Source organism: Trypanosoma cruzi, genomic scaffold, assembly GCF_000209065.1.
Source record: "Trypanosoma cruzi strain CL Brener 1047053517043 genomic scaffold, whole genome shotgun sequence".
Classification (NCBI taxonomy): Eukaryota; Euglenozoa; class Kinetoplastea; order Trypanosomatida; family Trypanosomatidae; genus Trypanosoma; species Trypanosoma cruzi.
In genome coordinates, this window is record NW_001849528.1 from 239662 (window position 1) to 261429 (window position 21768).

Consider the following 21768-nt stretch of genomic DNA (forward strand, 5'->3'; position numbering starts at 1 on the left):
ATGTTGGCGGCAGGGCGGCCGTTGATGAAAGACTACAATGTGACGATGGAGGTGTTTGTTCAGGAGTCGGATGATTACGTACAAGACCAGCGGCTTCTTGAAGAAATTCTGAACTTGACTGCGTACCAAGCGCTGGAGGCCATTACTAGGCCTCTTCACGAAGGTGTGCTCTCTCTCGGGCAACGTGGGACTATGAACGAAAAGGATACGATCACTCCTCCTGCAAGGGAAAAACCAAACGGGGTACTCACGCAGGTACCGACAGAAGCGAGGCGGGAGGCAGAGGAAAGGCTAAGACAAACGCAGGAAATGAAATTTACCATTTCCACTAATATCGAAGAGGTACTGTTTAAAGGAAGAGTTCGCGTCAATGAAATGAGGCTGAACGACCTTCTTACGAGGGAACCGGACGGCAGGGGAGTTGTGGACACCAATCGGGATGTCTTGCTGGAGGAGTTTTTCAGGGACCCCACGAGGTATATCCGTGATAAAGGAGCGTTGAACGAAATACAGGCATCAGGTCGTTATTTGAGTATGAGGCGAGCTGTAAAGGGTGAAGTGGTCTTCGACGAGGATATACGCAGGCTATGCGATAAGGGTGTCAACAATCTACCGGGGTGGTCATTAGCTGCTGCGAAGGTAAAAGCAGCTGTTCATAACTCCACTAAACATTTCTTGGATGCGGCTGCCGAGGAGGCGAGTAACCCAACGACGACGAGCGCACCGGAGAAACTGGAGGGATTGTACGAGTCTGTGTACAATGCGAGGTGGCATCATGTGGTGGAACTTCCGGACGATGCGGAGCGAAAGAAAACGGGGACGGGAATGGGGGTGCATGAGGGGAGGCCAGAACAGTCATGGTCGTACAGGGAAGCTGACGACGCTATCGAAGAGAATAACGCTGTGCAGCAATCCGGTGCAGCACCTCCCGTGTTGATGGTGCTTGCCTCGGAGAAGGGATGGCCGTACTCGTGGCATACGATACAGGATCTTCCTAAGGACGTTTTTGCAAACTGTGAGGTGGGGCGAGTGTGGCAGATCGTCAAGGACTATCTAACCGCGTGGTTCAGCCCTCACGGTGGGACCGACTGTAAGCCCAGGCGACGTGTGTTGGTTGGGACGCCCTGGATCGGGAAGTCGGTGGCTGCCGGCTCGTACCTCCTCTACCAGCCGCTGTACTACGATGCCGAGAAACTACAACTGGTGGTCCACTGTTTTGGTGGACGAGGTGAGTACTTGTCTGACAAGACCACCAGAGCGGTGACAAGATGCGGCGATGAGGAGATGTGCGTCTCGGAGTTGAGAAGTTTGAGGGGGCATGGGAGGAATGTGTATATTATCTACGGTGTGGCAAAGGAGGGAACGCCGCCACCGAGACATTTTGCGCCTACTTCTGAATGGGGCGTTATTGCGGTGTCATTCCCAAGGGTAGCCAACTATGATGAGTGGGCGAAGCAGCTACAGGCCGCGCGAATCATCGTGAATTGCCCGCCGGGATGGATGTGAAGGCGATGTGCGCCTGAATAACGCGTGATGGGACCAAAGAGAAACAAGCGGAACGCTGGAAAGAGGTCGAAAAACACATGTATCTTTTGGGACCGATTCCACGTCATGCCTTCGATGAGGAGGCGTTTAATGGACGCTGTGGAGCGGTGAAGTTTGCATTGCAACCGATTAACGAGGTAACTGTGAAAGAGCACTTTTCACGGGGAGGTGAGTCGCCATGGTATTCTGAGGATCCGTTCCACAGGCTTGTGAAAGTTGTTCGAGAAATATACGCAGGCAGTGTGATCCTTTTCAATGCACCGATATCTGATTGCCGCGAGGAACGGACATTGGAACGCCTCCCAAGTGTAGCAGAATAAAATAGCTTTTGAGGCTGATGTTGGCGTCTAAGGATAATATTTTGCCAATATTTTTTGGATGGTTTGCTTTAAAATCGTTTACGGAGAGTGCCTTTGCAAAGGCAATAGCGACGAAACTCACGGAGTTTGAGCCGCCAACAGGACGTCAAGCAAAGCCCTGCGTCTTGAAGTTGCCCTGAATTGCATCCCAAGGGAGATGAGGGTTTGCTGCCGAGTGAATATGAAAAACCGATCCGTAAAATGAAGCACGGGGTGCTGTACAAGCCGTGGGCCACAAACTTTCCGCTGGTGGACGCCTTTTACTTTGTGGACTCAAATCCGAAGACGCTGGTTGGGCTGCGGATGGCTACGGCGGGTGGGCGCCACACCACCGCCAGCACTGTGCGGCAGTTCACTGAGTGCCTGGCGGCATATTTTAATGGTTGGGAGGAGTTATCCCGAGACATGTCGTGGGATATTATTTATGTGCAGCAGGCAGACAGCACGCCGATGACTGGCTGGCAGAGATGTGATGTCGTAAATTTCGATAATGCGAGTGAGGAAGAAAGCAAGGGGATTGCGGCGTTCTGGGAGGAAGAGGTGCGCCAGTACCAAGTGTCAATATCATCCAGAGACTTTTGAAGAGACGAAGCTGACCGGAGTGAGGAATAACCGTCGAAATAGGAAAACAAATTGGGGAAAGGGGCAATTTTGATTTGTGGTAAAGAAATATTGTGGGAGTTATATATTTTTGGATGCTTGTGTGAGCATGCGGTGCGGATGCACCAGCACCGGGCGGCAGCACCGCGCACAGATGCCAAAATGTCCAACGCTATCGAACTTAACGGTGACCGAAGAAATTAGGGAGGGAGCGGGGTTGTTTGGCTTCTGGTGAAAAACATTGGGTGATCTTTATATGGTATGCTGATTGTCTGTGGGTACGAGGCGTAATTGGAGAATTGCCCCGGTATGAGGGAATCATTGTGGCTGGCGGCGTCACGGCGTTACTGCATTATCCATTTTCTTCCATTGTGTTTGAAGGCCCATCACTAACAGAAGCATCTTTAAGGGATGGACGACGAATAAGGTCTATTGGAGAAATGGCTCACTCCGTGTGACCGCGTGGACTGAGGCGCCGCGTCGTGGCTGGGTGAGGAATCGCTTTCGCGTGTGGCTCTTTGGGTGATTGCTTGCACCGTGTGCGATATTTGTTGGCTTTGGGGCTGTGGCCGTGTCTCGTTGGCCGTGGGATTGGACTGGAGGCGGTGGTGGTGTGTCTCTTCTTGTTCTTGTCCATTGGTGGATGATTGCTTGCTTGGTGTGCGTTTGTTCTGTGGAGGGCCGAATCTTTTCTTCCGCAGACTGACGGCACTGCGATGGTGTGTGTGTGTGAGGGCTGGTGTGGAGTTGCCGGACGGGGCGAGGGCCGTGGCGCTGCTTTTCCCGCCTGTCGTTTGTTTCGTCCGTTTGTGTTGTGCTGCTTCTTGCTTTTTTCCCCCCTCACCCTCTTCTCCTGTGTTCCTGCGTGGAGTGGCCGCATGCTCACGGGCCGTGTTGATTGTGAGTGCCTCCTGACGGCATCCATTCATCTCCCTCCGTCTGTCTGTCTGTCATTTCCTGTTGGGTGTGGCGTGTTGCACCGCGTGAGGGCTGGCCCGCACACACCGACGGCCCGCCGTGACGCCCGCGATGGCCGGTGCGGAGTGGCGGTGCTCGCTGTCTCATCTCTTTACTTGGCTTGTTTTCCCTTTTCCCTCAACTTCTTGAACACAGACACGCTAGGAAAGCAAGCAAACAAGCGCGAATCGCTACTGTGAAATTCGAAGGCTCTGAAAGGACCAACAACACACACACACCGCCCACACACACATATTTATATGCTCTCACGTGTTGCTGCAGTGATGGCACCCCGCACACACAACCGTCGCCGCGTGACCGGATCCAGCGGCAGGAGGAGGGAGGGAAGAGAGAGTGAGCCGCAGAGGTCCAACATGTCCCGGCGTGTGTTTAATTCCACGGTGCTGCTCCTCCTCGTCGTGTTGATGTGCTCCGCCACCTGTGGAGCTACAGCTGCAACGGAGAATGATGGCAACAGTGATTTAAGAAGTGTTGAGGGGCTGCAATGGGTCGATCTATTTGTGCCGCAGACGACGCCGGTTCTGCCGGAAGGTGGAGGTACTCCAGGGACGAAGCGGGATGCATTTGTTTCACCCTCTCTTGTCAGTGCTGGTGGAGTAATTGCTGCTTTTGCCGGAGGTCACATGAATGCCCAATATGACAGTGATGTATTAATTAAGCCACTTTCTTCTGATGTTGTTGCGGAGTACATTGACTCTTCGTGGGATTGGTCCACTCTTGTTGAGAAGGTGAGTGAAAGTACATGGAGGGCACACACCGTGCTTGATACAACGGATGGAACGAATCGTGTGGGTGTTGTGTTCAACCCCACAACAACAACGAAGGGTAATAAGGTGTTTCTTCTTGCGGGAAGCTATGACATGCTCAATGAAAGTGATGGGAATTGGAAACGGGACAGCCTGGATCTGAAACTGGTTGTGGGTGATGTCACGAAGCCTACGGCGAGCGAGCCGAGTGGATGGATCACGTGGGGCACACCCACATCATTAAGCCAGACTACTTTAAAGACACCCAGTGCTGGATTGAAGGATTTTGCTTCTTCTGGTGTCTCAGGTGTTGTGATGGAGGATGGCACGCTTGTGTTTCCTCTGATGGCGTTTAATACAGAAAATGTCGGTTTCTCCATGATTATTTACTCGAAGGACGACGGCAGTGCCTGGGCGCTCTCAACGGGCGTTTCCTCTGCGAAATGCCTTAAACCCCGCATCACCGAGTGGGAGGGATCACTTCTCATGATTGTTGACTGCGAGAGCAGCCAGAGGGTGTACGAGTCGCGTGACGTGGGGGCAACGTGGACGGAGGCAGTCGGGACACTTCCAGGCGTGTGGACCAAGTCAAAACCAGAAGTCTCTCCGGATGTAAGCCTGCATGTGGAGGCCCTCATCACCGCGACCATTGAGGGAAGGGAGGTCATGCTGTACATCCAGAGAGGGTACGCCTCGGGGGAAAAAAGGGCCACTGCGCTCTACCTTTGGGTGACGGACAACAACCGCTCGTTTTCTGTTGGACCGGTTGCCGTGGAGGAGGCTGAGAAGTGGGAGTTCGCCAGCGCCCTGCTGTACTCGGATGGCAGTTTGCATCTTTTACAACGGAGGGACAACGATAAAGGCCGTGTCATTTCACTCTCCCGCCTGACGGAGGAGCTGAAGACGATCAAGTCCACCCTCAGCACTTGGGCGCAGCTTGACGCCTCCTTCTCCGCTTCTTCCACACCCACGGTGGGTCTGGTTGGACTCCTGTCCAATGCGGCTAGCGGTGACACGTGGATCGACGATTACCATTCCGTGAATGCAACGGTGAGGAATGCGGTGAAGGTCCATGACGGGTTCAAATTCACGGGGTTTGGGTCTGGGGCGATATGGCCTGTGAACCATCGGGAGAGCAATGGGCCGCACAGCTTTGTGAATTACAATTTTACTCTTGTGGCGACGGTGATCGTCCACAAAGTTCCGAAGAACAGCACTACTTTGCTGGGCGCGGTGCTGGCCGAACCCATCAGCACGCTCTTCATTGGGCTGTCGTACGGCACGGACGGTACGTGGGAGACAGTGTTCAACGGCGAGACAACGAAATCAGGAAGCACTTGGAGGCCGGGGAAAGAACACCAGGTGGCGATCATGCTGCAGGACGGCAACAAGGGCTCAGTGTACGTGGATGGTGCGAGTGTGGGGAGCTTGGCGACGTTACCGACACCTGAGGTGCGGGGGGCTGAAATCGCGGACTTTTACTTTGTGGGCGGTGAAGACGAGGAAGATAAGAAGAGCAGCAGTGTGACGGTGAAGAACGTCTTCTTGTACAACCGCCCACTGGGTGTTGATGAACTAAGAATGGTCAAAAAAAGTGACGGCTCCATGCATGGGGGCGTGTCTCGGGCGCTGCTGCTGCTGGGGATGTGGGGCATTGCGGCCCTTTACTGAGAAATTGCAGTGAGGACTTCCTGCCACCGGCGTGAGCATCTGTGCCTCTCCACGCACCCTCCGAAGTAACTGCCAGTTTTTTTGTGGATGCACCGCTTATTTTATGTATTTTTATTTTTGGTTTGAATACCCCTCCCCCCATGAAAGTCGTTGTGTAAGGGCGCGCTCCCCCTCCCGGGACTGCACCGCTGGTTATATGTTTTGTTCTTCTCTTTCATTATATATACGTGTATTTGTCTTCTCCTATATGGTGTAGTTTTCTGATAATGGCGGATTGTATTTAATGTTTCCGTCGGCCGATGATAAGTGCACTCGGCATTGAGCGCCACGACGATGGCGGAGTGAAAGAAAAAAACCGCACTGAGTGCCCCAATGAAATTTGGGTGTTGTGTAGACAAAATAGGGCTGAGCGGTCGAAGCCAATGTGTTTTTACTTTTGCATGAATAATGTACAAGCAGTCTTTTTTTTTTTTTCCCGCGTCACGATGGGATTCTTTTTTTTTTTTAGTTCTTTAATGGGCGTGCAAGTTTTTTTAAAAGGGGCTTTAGAAAATTTCTAACTTATTTTTATTTTAGGAAAATTATTGTGGGTTGCCGCTGGTTGGGCTGCCGTGCCATCTCGAGCCTCAGCGGCTTTCATCCTCCCTTTTTTTCCGTCCTGCACCTCTGCTGCGTGTTTGTGTGCGTCCCCTTCACTTGCGTGGCTCTCTTTTTTTCTTCTCGTTTTTATTCTTTGAGTGACTGCAGGCACACACACAAACGCACGGCGTACATGTTGCGGTGCAGTTGGATGCTCCTCCTGCACTCGGTGCTGGCAGCTGCGTCACTCCGTGGACATGAGGAGAAGGAAGGGGGAGGCGGTGAGAGTGCGCCACGGCTCTCATCCCCTGTGGGAATGCTGAACGGCGTGTGGCGGTATTGTTTTGAGGCGCCGCACCATCACGCACGAGGACGTGGCACGGAGTGTAAGATCTTTTTTTTTGCGTGTCTGCTGCTGTGGGTGTGGGTGCGGCCGCGTCGGACTTGTCGGCACGATGGCCGCAGCGTGTGGCTGCCACTCTGTTCTCTCGGAGAATATGCTGCCACGCCTTTACGTGTGTGTTGTTTCGGGGACAATGTGCCGGCGGCTGTGCGATTGCCGGGTGGATGGGGAGGAGCGGAGGGAAGTGCGTGAGCGCCGCGGTCAAGAGTCGCGCTGGGTGTCTCGCCGCAGAGGGCATTCCCCACCAAACCCAGCACCGCTCGTGCCGGGCACCCTCTATCACACTGCAGCATCGTATTCGACGCCAGCAGCACGCAGCGAGGCAGCGGATGCCGCCACCGCCACGAGTGCGACCTGAAGGGGACACGTCTGCTGTTGCGTTCCGAGGGGGCACTCCGTGTGGCACAGCGGCGTGCCCACAACCTCTTCGCGGAGTCCGCACACGACACCGGGCACTGGCCGCGGAGTGTTTGCGTCGTGGAGGACACTGCGGCTGAGTCCCTCTTCCTTTCAGGTGGACGGACGCCTGTTTTTACTCTTTTTCCCACTCAGGCGGATGGCTGCGCGATGACACCACAACAAGGCAGCCATTTTCACCATGGAGGGACAATATTTGTGGTGCTATGCATTGGGAATGTAATTGACAAATGCAATATTGAAGGCAGTGCCATGGTTCTTTTGTGCTGTGCGAATTGCAAAAATTTTCCATAAAGCACGTAATTTGCCTTTTGCCTTTTTCTTTGTTCTGCCTGGAAGGCTGCCATGATGCATCGCCATTGTGGCGTGTATGATTTTGGGGTCCCTGCGTGTGGCCGCTGCTTTACCGAATCCCCTTCCCACTTTTGTGTGTGTTTGTGTGTGTCAGGGACGATATGCGCGCATGTATTATTGTGGAGTGTGTGCGGTGACGGCGGTGCCACACGGATGTGGGACCGCAGCGAGCGGAATGCGTGAGCGAATCCTCCGTGCACACCACGTTGTTATTATTGTTTGCTCTCACCAACACTGTGCTGGGTGGTTGGCACCCGCGCGCCGTCGTTGCGGCGGTCCTCGTGCATGTGGTGTGTATCGCACACTGTGCCGTCACACTGTGTAGATGACTCTCCTGTTGTGTCTGCTAGTCATTTTGTGCGTATTTTTTATTATTATTCCCCTTTAGATTGTTTGTTATTTTTAGCTTTAACTGAATCCAACTAAGAAAACAAGGAGAAACAATGTCTGGAAAGAGCAGGAGTGTACACTATGACAATGCCAAGAGTCTCGCGTCTGCTGTACCGCAGGGAGATCGTCAGAGGAGGGCGAGGCCAGAGCCCCAAACCGACGTGGATCAACCCGCTACGACTCGCAGAAGAGTGGAGTGGGTGCGGCGATTAATGTGGGCTATTTACAGTTGAGTGGAAAGGAATTCATGCAGGGGATTCTACGAGTCTCTGTAGGATGCGAGGTGGCATCATGTTATGGAAGTTCCTGGCGGCGAGGGGCGGGAATGGAGGTGAGGGAGGGGAAACCACCGCAGTCATGGACGTACAAGGCAGTTGGCCGAACTCTCGAAAAGGATGACGGTGTGCAGCAATCCGGTGCAGCACGTCCCAGGCTGATGGTGCTCACCTCGGACAAGGGATGGCCGTACTCGTGGGAGGAGGATGGATCCACTCGTGTCTGCCATGTGAACTGTGAGGTGGAGCGAGTGTGGCAGATCGTCAAAGGCGATGTAACCGAGTGGTTTAACAGTCGTCCTGAGGAGCACTTTACGCCTCATCCGCGTGTGTTGATTGCGAAGCTTGGGATTGGGAGGTCGGTGAATGCCGGTCCTTACCTCATCTACCAGCCACCGCACTACGATGCGGAGCAACTCCAGGTTGTTTTCCACTGTTTGGGAGATATGACGTAAGTGTTTGACAAGACCGTCAAGCGGTGTCAGTATACATAGGTGACTCCGGTAATGCGTCTGTTGTGAGGAGTTTTTCTTGGCGTGGGGTGAAGGGGTATGTTGTCTACTGCGCGGCAAAGAAGGGTCGTGATCCGTCTAGGATGCGGCTTCCTCATGAATGGGGCATGGCTATGGTAACAACACCGAACGAGGGTAACTTTAAGGAATGGTACAACCAAGAGACAGCCGTAAGAACTGTAATGAATTACCCGGAAGAAAAGGACGTGAAGGCGTTGTGTGTTTGGATGAAGCGTGACCAGCCTTTTGGTAAGCAGGCAGAGTACTGGAGGGAGGTGAGGGTTGCATGGATAAGGTGGGACTGCTTCTCTGCTACACCTTTGATAAGCGATGATCTGGTGGTCGGATTGGGGTTTGCAACAGTACAGTTGATAAGATGACCGCTTTGGATACCAAATATTGCCTTACTTTGGGATCTAATAAAATGTGAGATGTTAATAACGTGTCCCACAAGCTTGTGGATACCGTCTGAGTACAAGGAGAGCGCAATGGCGAATTGCCTTTCAATGCACCGATGTCTGCCCACCTCGCGAGTAAAACATTGTACATGTTGGCAAAGTTAATGCCGCAGGCTGATTTTAATTTATTTGTATCGAGGATCAGGGATTATTTCATACCAAAAAGTTTGGGGAACTACACCGTTTTTGCATTTTTTAATGGGGATTCCATGACTGCAGTAGGACTCAAACTGGAGGGGCTGAGGCCACCAACACGAAGTGAGTGACACCGCTGTGCGCCGGAAGTGTACTCACAGGAGGACTCCACCAGGCACGATTTTTTCCGTCTGTGGAACACCGTTACCAGAAGACTGATGTAGAGTGCGGGGTGCTGTACACATCGTGGGCCACAAACTTTCCGCTGGTGGACGGCTTTTTCTTTGTTGATTCGCCGCGGAAGACGCTGGTTGGGCTGCGGATGACTACGGCGGGTGGGCACCGCACGATAACCAGCACTGTGAATCAGTTCACTGAGCGCCTATCGGGGTTTTTTAACGGTTGGAAGAAATTATCCCGAGAAATGTCGTGGGAGATGATTTATATACAACACGCATTCAGCAAAAAGACATCAAAATGGCATGAATGTGGTGTCGTCAATCCCAACAATGAAACCGACGCTGAAAAAGAGATTGTGGCGTTCTGGGACGGAAAGGTACACCAATACCAGTTTGTGTTAACACGTGATTTTGTAAATAAAATCCGAGAAATGAGAACACAACAATCTTGGGGGAAAAGGGATGGGGAAGAAAGTTAGGGAAATAATTGGGGAAAAAAGCGCATTTCGTTCTGGTGAAATATATTGGGAGTATTTTAACGATTTTTATATGTGTGTGCCTACGGGGTCTAGACAGTGAATGCCTTTCTTTTCAGAGGACCGTTGTGATCGGCAGTGCCACACTCACCACACCCTTTTTTCATTTTATTTTATTTTTTCCACCAGAGGCGCATCGTCACTAGAGGCTGTTGCGCACTACAGGGGCCGCAGATTTTTATTTTATTTTCATGGGATTTTGTGAAAAGAATGCTTGAGAGGGCGGCTGGCTGCCCAAATAAATTCATATCTCGTGCAAACGAAGATATCTCTTTACAGCTTTTTCCTCTTTTATCGCACGGTCTTTTGGGAGACCGCGATTGAGGGAGTCAGGGAGCCGACAGCTGCCAGACGGAATTTTTATTTTTTATTTTATTTTTTATTTTTTATCTTCCCACCCACCCAATTTGTGATTCCCGCCTTGCGGTGTTTTTTTTGTGGCTGGAGGAGCCCCAAAGGCCTGCCGCTTCGCGGGGGATAAGTGTTTCTAATTCTAACTGTGCGCAGCAGTCCACGGCAGTGATTGACTGAATTTGTATATATTTTTGGGGAAACATTACGGCGAACTCATTGCCTCTCCATTTACCGCTTTTTTTCTCCTGTCCTTTTTGGATAATTTCAGAATCCGGCCAGCGGCCCAGAAGATTATTCAGTGTTGTTTCCCTCTTGGTCTCTCGCTTTTTTTCTTTCTTTCTGTCTTTGACCCTTTTCTCTGTGCATGCAACAAATGCACAGCGCAGCATTCAATGTGATATTCTTCCAATGGAGGCGAAAGTCGTTTTTGCTCCCACCAAACCACGACGCCGTCCTCGCAGCTCCCCGCGACAATGCGGGTGGACGGCAGCACGGTGCAGTTGAATTGCCCCCAGTCCCTGAGGGTTGCCGGATTTGCGGTTGCTGGGGCCTTGTTTGACGTCGATGAGGCGTTGGACTGGCCGGACGCAAGTGCACTCTTCCGAAAATTGTGTGCCACTACCGCCCCCAACTTTACTTATGAACGCAAGAACATGGTGGCCATCAGCTACGGCGTGCGTTCTTCACCAAGGCGACAACTCATGTACGGCTCTGCAGCTGGAGAAGGATATGCTGCTTGAGTCATCACCGAATTTATTCGGCTGGGCGCCAAAAAGGGCATTTTTGCCCTCTCATGCCACGTCATTGGGTCAACAGAGCACCGCACAGACCTTCTTGACGCCGACAACGAGCTCGGAGTTATTGTGGGCTCCGTGAAGGAGGGACCTCGTGTGCGAATGGTGGCACGAATTCGTGTCTCATTGGCCGGCGACGTTCGAGCGGCGATGGACACTATCGTCAAAAAACTATGAGAAATAGCTTTTCCCCGTGCTGTGTGAAAAGCAGCCAACGCCTGAGCTGGAGGCAATGCCTTCGTATTTGCCCGACAACGTCGTTCCTCCGCTTCACCGCGATGATGGTGAGGCGGAGTTTGCACATTATATGGATGCAAACTCCCTGACATTTGTCGCCTTGGGAGATGCCGAACGGCCCGCCTTGTGTGGCATTGATGCCGCCGCGCAGCTACACTACGAAGGGGCCCAACGAGCACTGGTGTCGGCAGCAGGAATTGTCTCCGGCATTCGCCGCCGTCGTCTGCGTGTTCCCTTCGGCATGTCGGAACTCAGTGAGTTGTTGCGCCGAGCGTACAACACGGAAAAAGGCAACCGCAACAATAGCCTCACTGGTTCTACCGAGACGGTTTTGTTGACTCAAGCCTTTTCGGATGCCGTGCGTGCGGAGGAATCGTTCCATTGTCTCTCCATGACTCGTCGTGTTGGCAATATTCTTCGCTCGACCGGAATCAGATACGTTACAAGGGATCTTGCCGTTGACAAGTGGCGTCTTGATCAGGACATCATGGAGTTGCGGGATGAACTCATGATTGCCCGGACCTTGTACGAATACAGGCCTTGTATCTATGAATCCAACAGGCCCATTTCAAACATAAAGGAGGAAGAGATGAAGCGCGTCAACGCCATTCAGAGCAAGCGTGAGGAGGCGCGGGAACGGCAGCTGAGTGTGTTTTGCGAGCGCGCCAAGCATGAGGCGGAGAAGATGGCCAAAGAGCTTGAGCGGAGAGGTGGGACCACGTTGGATGAACTTGAGAGGGCTCTGAAGGCGAAAAAGCGGGAGAGCACTGCTCTGCAGGCTGACCGCGAAAGCCGCATTTGGGAGTACGGGCATACGGTGGAGAAGATCCGAACGAGGAAAGAGGACGAGGAGAGTGCCTCGGAGAGGTTGCGGCAGGCGACGCAGCAGCTGGAGCAGGAACTCGGCCTGCGGCATAGCGCCACTGAGACGAAGAAGAAGCAACTCGAGAGGTTTCAACTTGACGGGGCGAGGGGGCGAGAGGCCGTCATGCGGGAGCGGCAGTCCATTCAGGCGATGCGAAGGACCGTCCGGGAGGAGCGGTGTCGCCAGCGGAGGCAGTGGATTCATCAGATTAGGGAAATGAATGCAAAAGTCCCGGAACCGGTGCGTCCCTTGGCCGAGGAGCGGAAGAAGAACTGCGAGCAGGCGACAGCCAGGGAGGACGCCGCCGAGAGGGCTCTTGTTGCCGACATCAAAACGATCGAGGAGTATTTGCCGAAGCTCATTTCCCTTGAGGACATTCCTGTCAATCCGGAGGAGACGGACATCATTCGATGCCAGTTTGACGAGGTCTTCACGCAATAAGTACAGACATACTTGGCCAGCGCTGAAGAGGAATGGGCCCGCAAGGAGAAGCTGGGACGAGGACTCGAGGTGTATCGACAGCGTATGCGTGATGAATACGTGGCAAAGAAAAATGGAAAACTGCATGATGCCGAGACAACGGAGCGCCACCTCAGTTCTGTTGTGGATCAGGTGCTGAATTAATTACGCAACGGGGTCTGCGTGAAAAAGATACCGAGCAAGGGCAATGCTCGCAGACGCCTATATTTTCTCTCGGAGGACTGCAAACGTATTCATTCCTGTGAGCTGGACCATCAGGGATTCCCGTTAAATCGCAAACGCCCTCCAGTCACCATGTGGATATGTGAAATCGAAAAAGTTCTCATCGGCCTGTCCACAAACTCATTTGTGAACTACAGCGGCGAGGCACAGCTGGCAAAGACACGCCAGGAGGCAGTTTCTGACAATGGGACGCACCGCCATGATCCCACGCAAAACATCACTTCGTCCAGCCTTGGAACAAACAACCACCGCGCATTCGCACTTTTACTTCGCGGTGGGAAATCACTGGAAGTGTTTGTGAGACTGACAGCGACTGCGAGGCCTGGCTTGTTGCTCTCAAGCGTCTACTGCATTTGAAGACTCCTGTGGAAAGGCTTCTTGAGGAACGACGGGGTACGTCAAGAGACGCACGTGCGCATGCGAGCGACAATGACGTGGAAATGCGGTGGGGTGGCCCACCTGACATCCGCAATATGCGAGGATTTGTTTTGTTGGCCCCCGATGCAGAAGCTCTTTGCGGCGAGCATCACATTCCGCCAGCCCTTTTTCTTCGGGTGAAACAGGAGCCGGCAGAAAAGTCTCAAAGAAGCACAATAACCGCCTATGAGGTCCGAGTTTGCTCGGGCCTGGATCTTTTTTGCTCTGGCCGACTTTACGACTACTTGTGCGAAAAGCGTGTCGCCCCGCCTCCTTACTAATGCCATGGGATCTTTTATTGTTCTCTTTTTTTCCCATGGCTATTTGTGGTTTCCTTGTGTGCACTTTTAGGTGTATTGAGGCGGCTGGTTGGAGAGAGGCTAACTGCCGCACAATTTTGTGTGAAGAGGACTTTTGAACCCCACGTGTTTGGGTCATTAGCGAGTGAAGGGAAAAAAAAGGAAATGATGGTCACCACCAGTACTGCTGCTGCTGCTGCTTCTTTCCTTTTCTTTGCTGCCGCTTTTAAATGGGCTATCCATCATTTCTTGTGGGTGTTCCACACCCCTCTTCTCTTTCCTCTGTTTCTGGATGCGTGTTTTTATCGCCGCTGTTGTGGGGCCGTTGCTTTGCCAACATGCATACGGGGGTGGTGCTCCTTCCCATAGATGTGCCGTGAAAAATATTAACACATTTTCAAATGCGCCGTGTGCTTCTCTGTGTGCGTGTAATGTGGGGCTTAGGCCTCACCCAGGCAGGGGCAATGACACCTTTGCATCATTGCGAGGCGGCCGTCGAGGCGGTGCACTAGCACAACAAACTGTGCGTTCCATATCACACAGAGTATTCGCTACTGTGGGAATCGAACACTTATTTTTTGGTGGAACTACCAGGGCTTATCCACTGGGTGCGGTGCGTTGATTCGGCAAAGGGAACAGAAGGACGTCCTCTATGAGTGTGCCTGTGGAGGGAGAACTGAACTGCTACCTTGGTGAGTATAAAATATTGGTATTTATCTGAAGCGAGGGGGCGCATCGCTGTGCATGACGAGACTTTATTCATACGGACGTGATGCGGCGGGTGGAGGAGGACAACGGGCATGAGCAATACGAGAGCGATGCCATTGTTGCCTGTTGAGATGATTTGAGCAGTGATGATGATAATGATGGGGCGAACGCTCTCAGGTAGAAACACTCTTCTCGATGTCAAGGTATTAAAGTTGCACGGTAATGTGCCGCAGGTTGACCGGCCCTCTTTCTGTGAGTTTTTCCGACACGTCGGTGGAGCTGCTCGGCGTTCTCCAAAAGGGTGTTCTGTTCTGCACAGGTGTGGCTGCCCGAGGATTGTATCCGCCACTGGCGGACTGAAGTGTGCGCGGCGATCCTCCGACAGATCTAGCGTGTTGTATTCACCGCACTGGACGATCAATCCCGCATTGGCAACGTTGGGGACTCTCTGCTGTTTCTAATGCCACACGAGGCAGGATGCATCCCATGCGTGAGGACCCTTTATCGCCAAAGAGAGAGGGGTCAGTGGCTCCTTACGGGAAATGAGGCGGCAGCAGCAGCAAATGGAGGAATGATAATGCGACTCGTCTCTTTACACCACCTGACGACGTTGGACCCAAAAGGCGAACCACATGTGAATGCAGAGCACGGCGCACTTACTTGTGCACTGTTGTTTGACCTGTCGTGAAGCGGGATGGAGCCGTCAACGACTCACCTGGCGGAGATGCGAGGTGGACCGGCGATCTCGCCCGACTCGCACCGTGTGTGTTCCCATCGTACATGCGGGTGCACGCAGGGCACTCCAGAGAGCCTATAAACCGTTTTCTAAATTTGTGTATGCTCACATTGGTCACGTCGCACACGGTTTCCTTCTTGGCAAGAGACCCGGTGATGTTTGGGCACAACACCCGAGCTTTATTGGGGAGGACGCGAAGACCGCGAGAGAGGCGTCTCCTCTCGACACACAGGAGGGCGGAAGAGGGTGCGAGGGCTTTCGAGGTTGGATGAGACTGCAGTTGGCGGTGCGTCACGATGATTGACCGCGAGATGTGATTGTGCGGAAGCAGCGCCGTGTGACGTGTAGTACTGCTGGGCGGGGAATTGAACGGAGGCTGGCACGGAGTGAAGGGAGGAGTGACACACCCACGAAGCAAGAGGCCAATGTTGCAGTGACGTTGGTGAAGTGTTTTCCATGGGATGAGCTGAGATGTTTCTCCCATGGCGCTTAGCTGTGCCCGCGCCAGTCCGTGTTTTCTATCTTTTTAACTCCACAGAGTGTCCAGGCTTTTGGTTCTTGCTTGCTTGGGACTCCTCCATCATGGGGGTCAACGAGTCACGACGACCCATCGGGATGCCAAACCCACGGGAATCGTGGGCTTCAGGGTGGTCAATCTGGATCAGTGAGCGGAGACCTGCGGCGCCTCATTCTGCGGCGAGTGTCTCACGCTCTGTAACGGGTATCGGCGCCTGTGTGTGTCTGCCCCATGACCGGCATTTGTACGGCGCACGCCCTTGGCAAGGCTGAGGGAAAGGGCGGGGATCCCCACTGGCACGTGTCTGCAGTCATAATGCGTAAATTGTGGACTTGTTTGTGCGGCAAGGCAGCAAGGTCGCTCAGGAGAAGCAGCATAGACTGGGAGTACACTTTCTAGCGGCGCGTGCTTGGTGACTCTCGAGGCGATGCCCCAAAGGGACGTATGTGGGTGATGCAGATGCACTGGATATGCACAGTGCCATGCTTCGTGACAGGGAGCGAGGCAGGAGTAGCGTGATCCTCCTGCCATGGACCTATCAACTTTTGAGCAGTTGGAGTGAAGCTAAGGGGACAAGCGTGTGTGTCTTCACCTTCTTGCGGGAGGACGCGCAGAGGTTGGATTCCTTTTGTTTGTTTTGTTACTGTGTCTGTGTTGACGTTATTTTTTTTTTTCCAGAGGCATTCATTGTGCGATTTGTGCGTGTTTGGTGTCCAACGTTTTCAGCACCGCCAAATGGGGTGTCGCGCAGGATCGGATTACATGGATGCGCGAGAGCATCGTGTCGCTCGCCAGTAATAACGCACACGCGCACACAGTTTCAGCGCGTCTGATACGTCACGTTCTTCAGACCGGTCGAAATCACTTGTGGGACGTCACTTCATTTGCGGCGTCGGGAAAGTGAAGTAAATGGAGAGATATGCCGAGAACGCAATGCCACTCCATGATACCGCAGGCTGGCGGCGACAAGGATCAGAGAGCCTCTACCCAACGTTGAGATGAGTGCAGCGCTCTGATGATCCGTCTTTTGCCGCTTTAGGAACTTTTAATGTAGTGTACACCGTGTGGGCCTTTTTGCTGCGGATATGCAGAGGGGCGATGTGGGGTGGAATTATTGTTGAAGACAGCACAGACGCCTCCTGACCTTTATGGGAGGGATGCGTGGTGTTATTTCGTGCTTCCTGGCCTGCGTTGCCGCAGTCATGCTGTGAGTGCGGATGGCCACAGTAGTGGAGCTGAATACGGTTCAATGTGTGTTGCTCACGGGGACTGCGCGACACATGTTTTTTGTTGGGCGGCCCAAAGGAGGGGCGCATCGCCGTTGCGTGATTCCCGCGGCAGTCCATTACCCTGCGACTGTGCATGCTGCCGTCCGCTGCGCCGCTGCACCGCCGCAAGCCTTTGCCTTTGTGAGAAATGGGGAGCGTGACTGCTGTGGCGGTGGTCGAATGTTCCCGAATTGGTGCTTTTGTTGATACCACTTGGAGCGCCGAGCAGCGAGGGGCCGCACACGCCCAGGAGGTGGGAGTGTGTGCTGCAACCGCACCCGCGATTTGTATTTGGGATGTGACAAGTTTCTTTGTTATTTTTATTTTTGGTGATATGCGGGGCAGCGGTGTGTTGGCGTGTGCGTACTGCTCATGGCTGCCGGTGTTGCCTTTCCTGCTTTTCTCCCGCTCAGCTCCTTTGCGTGCGACGGACCAAACGTTTTTACGGGCGTTTGGTGGGGCCGCGTTCTTGTTTGGAAAAAAGCCTTCTGCAGGCATAACGACACTGCCTTCCGTGCCACACGATGCAGTGGGGAGTTTCCTGGGATTTATTGGCGGGGTGGCACCGCACTTATGCCGTGTGGTAGGTTTGTATTCCGCAATGCACGGTGAGGGGGATGTGCGGTGACAACTTCCTCCAGTGGAGCGACACGAGCAGCACGGGGAGCGGAGCGGAGGAGTAGTGGCTGCGTGCTTCCAAGTGATACGTGAATGGTGAATGCAATATGAAAGGCAGCGTCACGGCACTCTCTTGCCATACACACCGCAGATATTTTCCATAAAGCATGCAAGTTGCACTCTTTTTTGTTCTGTGGGGGATTACCATGATGCATCGCTGTTGGTGGAGTTTACGATTTGGGGTTCTTGCATGTGGCTGTTGCTGCACCGAATACACTTCCCACTTGTTTCTGTGTGTTTGTGCCCGTGGCGATGTGCCCACGTCCTCTTGCAGAGTGTGTGCGGTGACGGCGGTGCCACAGGGGTGCGGAACCGTGGCGAGCGGTATGCGTGGACGAACCCTCCGTGCGCACCACGTTGCTATTATTGTTGGCTCTCTCCAACACTGTGCTGGGTGGATGGCATCCATATATCGTTGTGGTGGTCTCCGTGCATATGGTTTTTATCGAATACTGCGCCGTCACACTGTGTGGGTGAGTCTCTTCTTGTGGCCTCGATTCATGACTGTGTCTGTTGTCTTTTTTTTCTCATTCCTCTTTCTTGTTTGGTGGCTATTGTTTAGATCTAACTCAAACTAACTAAGAAAGCAAGAAGAAACGATGTCTGGAAGGCCCGAGGAAGGACTTTACGGCAATTTGGAGAGTCAATCGTCCAATGTCTCGCAGGGAGGTCGGAGGAGAACGAGGTCGGAATTTGAGGGTGACACAGATTACTCCTCTACGACTCGCAGAAGATTGGAGGGAATTTATCGACCACAGTGGACCATGAGCAGCACCGTGAAGGACATTCTGCTGGAGGGAAGCACTAACATGGCCGAAATGATGCTGAACGATTTCCTTCGGAGCAACTTGGGCGGCAGAGGCGTTGTGGACACCAATGAGAACGTCGCTATGGAGATGTTTGTGTTGAGACCCACGATGTTTATTAACGACAGTGAAATATTGGGCTTAATAACGGCATCGCCGTCATACCAGGTGTACAAGCTTCATCACGAGGGTGTGCACTTTCTCGAGCAATGGAGGGACTATGAAGGAAAGGATACGGTCGCTCCTCTTGCAAGGGGAAAGCTAGACGGAGTTCTCACTCAGGTACTGAGAGGAGAAAGGCGGGAGGCAGAAGAAAGGGCAGTGCGGGAGGAACAAGTAGAACTTACCCTAACTAATACGATCGAAGATGTATTGTTTAAAGGAAGAGTTCGCGTCATGGACGTAAAGCTGAATGATTTTCTTACGCTGGAAATGGAAGGCAAAGGCATTTTGGCTACCAATCGGAATGCCTTGTTGAGGGAGTTTTTCAAGGACCCCACGAGGCATATCCACGATGCGGGAGTATTGGGCGAAATACAGGCAACAGATGCTTATGCGAGGATGGAGGGGACTGTGAGGGAGGAAATGGATTTGGAAGAAGCTGTACGCAGGCTTCACCACGAGGGTGTGGACTTTCTTGAGCAATGGAAGGACTATGAAGGAAAGGATACGGTCGCTCCTCTTGCAAGGGAAAAACTAAACAGAGTTCTCACTCAGGTACTGAGAGGAGAAAGGCGGGAGGCAGGAGAAAGGGCAGTGCGGGAAAAACAAGTAGGATTTACCCTAACTAATACGATCGAAGATGTACTGTTTAAAGGAAGAGTTCGCGTCATGAAAATAAAGATGAACGATTTTCTTACGCTGGAAATGGAAGGCAAAGGCATTTTGGCTACCAATCGGAATGCCTTGTTGAGGGAGTTTTTCAAGGACCCCACGAGGCATATCCACGATGCGGGAGTATTGGGCGAAATACAGGCAACAGATGCTTATGCGAGGATGGAGGGGACTGTGAGGGAGGAAATGGATTTGGAAGAAGCTGTACGCAGGCTTCACCACGAGGGTGTGGACTTTCTTGAGCAATGGAGGGACTATGAAGGAAAGGATACGGTCAGTCCTCTTGCAAAGGGAACACTAGACGCTGCCCTCACTCAGGTGCAGATATCAACGTCCGTGGTTAAATCAACGGTGCTGGAGGGATATTACGAGTCTGTGTACAATGCGAGTTGGCACCATGTCGTGGAAGTTCCTGACGGCGAGGGGACGGGAATGGAGGTGAGGGAGGGGGAACCAGAACAGTCATGGACCTACAGGGCAGTTGGCGACACCCGCGAAAGGAATGACGGTGTGCAGCAATCCGGTGCAGAGCGTCACAGACTGATGGTGCTCACCTCGGACAAGGGATGGCCGTATTCTTGGAAGGGGAATGAATTTATTCGTGACTGCCATGTGAACTGTGAGGTGGAGCGAGCGTGGCAGATCGTCAAGGGCGATCTCACCGAGTGGTTCAGCAGTCAACGTGGGACCCACTTTAAGCCCAAGCAGCGTGTGTTGATTGGGACGTCCGGGATCGGGAAGTCGATGAATGCCGGCTCGTACCTCCTCTATCAGCTGCTGCACTACGATGCGGAGCAGCTCCCAATGGTTGCGTACAGTTTTGGTGGAAGCACGATGTACGTGTTTGACAAGAACACCAAAACGATATCAACATACAAGGGTGACCCCAGGATTGATGATTTTGTAAACATTTCTTCTTTGCGTGGGGTGAAAGGGTATTGTATCTACGATGCGACATTGGCATCTCGTCAACCGCCTGCCGGTTTGCCTTGCAAGGGATGGGGCATGATTGTGGTGACACAACCAAACAAAAACGAATATGAACGGTGGACAAAAAAAATGGACGCTACTGCAATCGTAACGAATTGTCCCGAAGAAAACGATGTGAGGGCAATGTGCATTTGGATGAAGCGCAATTGGCCTCTGCAGGAGCAAGCGGAATACTGGAAGGAGGTGAGGGGCCGCATGAATAACGTGGGACCAATTCTCCGCTTCATCTTTGGCAAACAGGCATGTGATGACCGCATTAAAGCGTGTCAGCAGGCCGTGGGTGGGTCGACCGCCTCGGAATTGGAGCGCAATTTGGGTATTGGCTGCTGTTACTCGTCCAATGACAGTGACTTGTCTCGAAAGCTTGTGAGGGTTGTCCGAGTACGACGAGGAAACAGCATTGAGTTGCCTCTGAATGTACTGATATCTCCTCACCTCGAACGCGAAATATTGTCCGGGTTGGAGAATGAAATGAAGCAGTCCGATTTTATTTTTTTTGTTTTGAGGTTCTGGGATTATGTCCCACCATATCTTATTGAAAAGTGTGCCGTATCCGCATTTTTGAATGAGGATTTCCTGCGTGCGATAAGACTTAACATCAAGGAACTGAGGCCACCAGGACGACGTGAGCCACACAGCTGTGCGCTGAAAGAGCACTCAGACACGAGCTTCACAAGAAAAGAGGTTCTACCGCCACCGGAACGCCTTTCCAATCCGGTTGCTATGGACCACTGGGTGCTGTACAAACCGTGGGCCACAAACTTTCCGCTGGTGGACGCCTTTTTCTTTGTGGACTCAAATCCGAAGACGCTCGTTGGGCTGCGGATGGCTACGGCGGGTGGGCACCGCACGACAACCAGCACTGTGAATCAGTTCACTGAGCGCCTGGCGGCATATTTTAATGCTTGGGAGGAATCTTCCCGAGACATGTCGTGGGAGATGATTTATGTGCAGCACGCAGACAGCACGCCGATGAATGACTGGCAGGGATGTGATGTCGACAATTCCAATAATGTGAGCCGCGCTGAAAACCGAGAGATTGCGGCGTTCTGGGAGGAAGAGGTGCACCAGTACATGGCAGCAATATCGTCGGACGATGCCAGAAGGAACGAAGCTCTCTGAAGTGAGGAAAAACGAAATAGGAGAACGAATTGAGGAATGAAAGGGGTAGTTTTGATTTCTGGTAAAAAAATATTGTGGGATTTATATATTTTTGGATACTTTTTTGTGTGCATACGGTGCGGATGCACCAGCACCAGGTGACAGTATATCGCACAGATTTCAGAACTGTCCAACGCTATCGAACATAACAGTGGCAGAATAAATTAGGGAGGGAGTGGGGTTGTTTGTCTTCTGGTGAAAAACATTGGGTTGTTTTTATATAGTATGTTTATTGTGTGTGTGTATACGAGGCATAATTGGAGAA

General features: G+C 52.5%; 3 protein-coding genes and 5 pseudogenes across 3 annotated transcripts, besides 6 other annotated features; all 8 read left to right on the forward strand.

Moving 5' to 3' along the window:
- Tc00.1047053504099.70 lies at nt 1-2487 on the forward strand (annotated as a pseudogene).
- Nucleotides 1-4892: part of a sequence feature (areas not merged during assembly with more than two copies in the genome that could not be assigned to a particular haplotype) that runs on past the window's edge.
- Nucleotides 3722-5899, forward strand: Tc00.1047053504099.50 (trans-sialidase, putative; the record flags this gene model as incomplete). The annotated part of the gene is made up of 1 exon (XM_806590.1): nt 3722-5899. The coding sequence occupies one exon, from the start codon at nt 3722-3724 to the stop codon at nt 5897-5899; it is 2178 nt and encodes a 725-aa protein (XP_811683.1).
- Nucleotides 4893-5894: a sequence feature (heterozygous, Esmeraldo-like haplotype).
- Nucleotides 5895-21768: part of a sequence feature (areas not merged during assembly with more than two copies in the genome that could not be assigned to a particular haplotype) that runs on past the window's edge.
- Nucleotides 8290-10080, forward strand: Tc00.1047053504099.40 (annotated as a pseudogene).
- Nucleotides 10332-10787: a mobile genetic element.
- Nucleotides 10493-10527: a sequence feature (AT_rich).
- Nucleotides 10793-10838: a sequence feature (GA-rich).
- On the forward strand, nt 11056-13791 carry Tc00.1047053504099.30 (annotated as a pseudogene).
- On the forward strand, nt 14660-15553 carry Tc00.1047053504099.26 (annotated as a pseudogene).
- Tc00.1047053504099.21 lies at nt 15832-16317 on the forward strand (annotated as a pseudogene).
- Tc00.1047053504099.15 (uncharacterized protein) lies at nt 17183-17662 on the forward strand (the record flags this gene model as incomplete). The annotated part of the gene is made up of 1 exon (XM_806591.1): nt 17183-17662. The coding sequence occupies one exon, from the start codon at nt 17183-17185 to the stop codon at nt 17660-17662; it is 480 nt and encodes a 159-aa protein (XP_811684.1).
- Tc00.1047053504099.10 (retrotransposon hot spot (RHS) protein, putative) lies at nt 18312-21464 on the forward strand (the record flags this gene model as incomplete). Its single annotated transcript, XM_806589.1, has 1 exon — nt 18312-21464. The coding sequence occupies one exon, from the start codon at nt 18312-18314 to the stop codon at nt 21462-21464; it is 3153 nt and encodes a 1050-aa protein (XP_811682.1).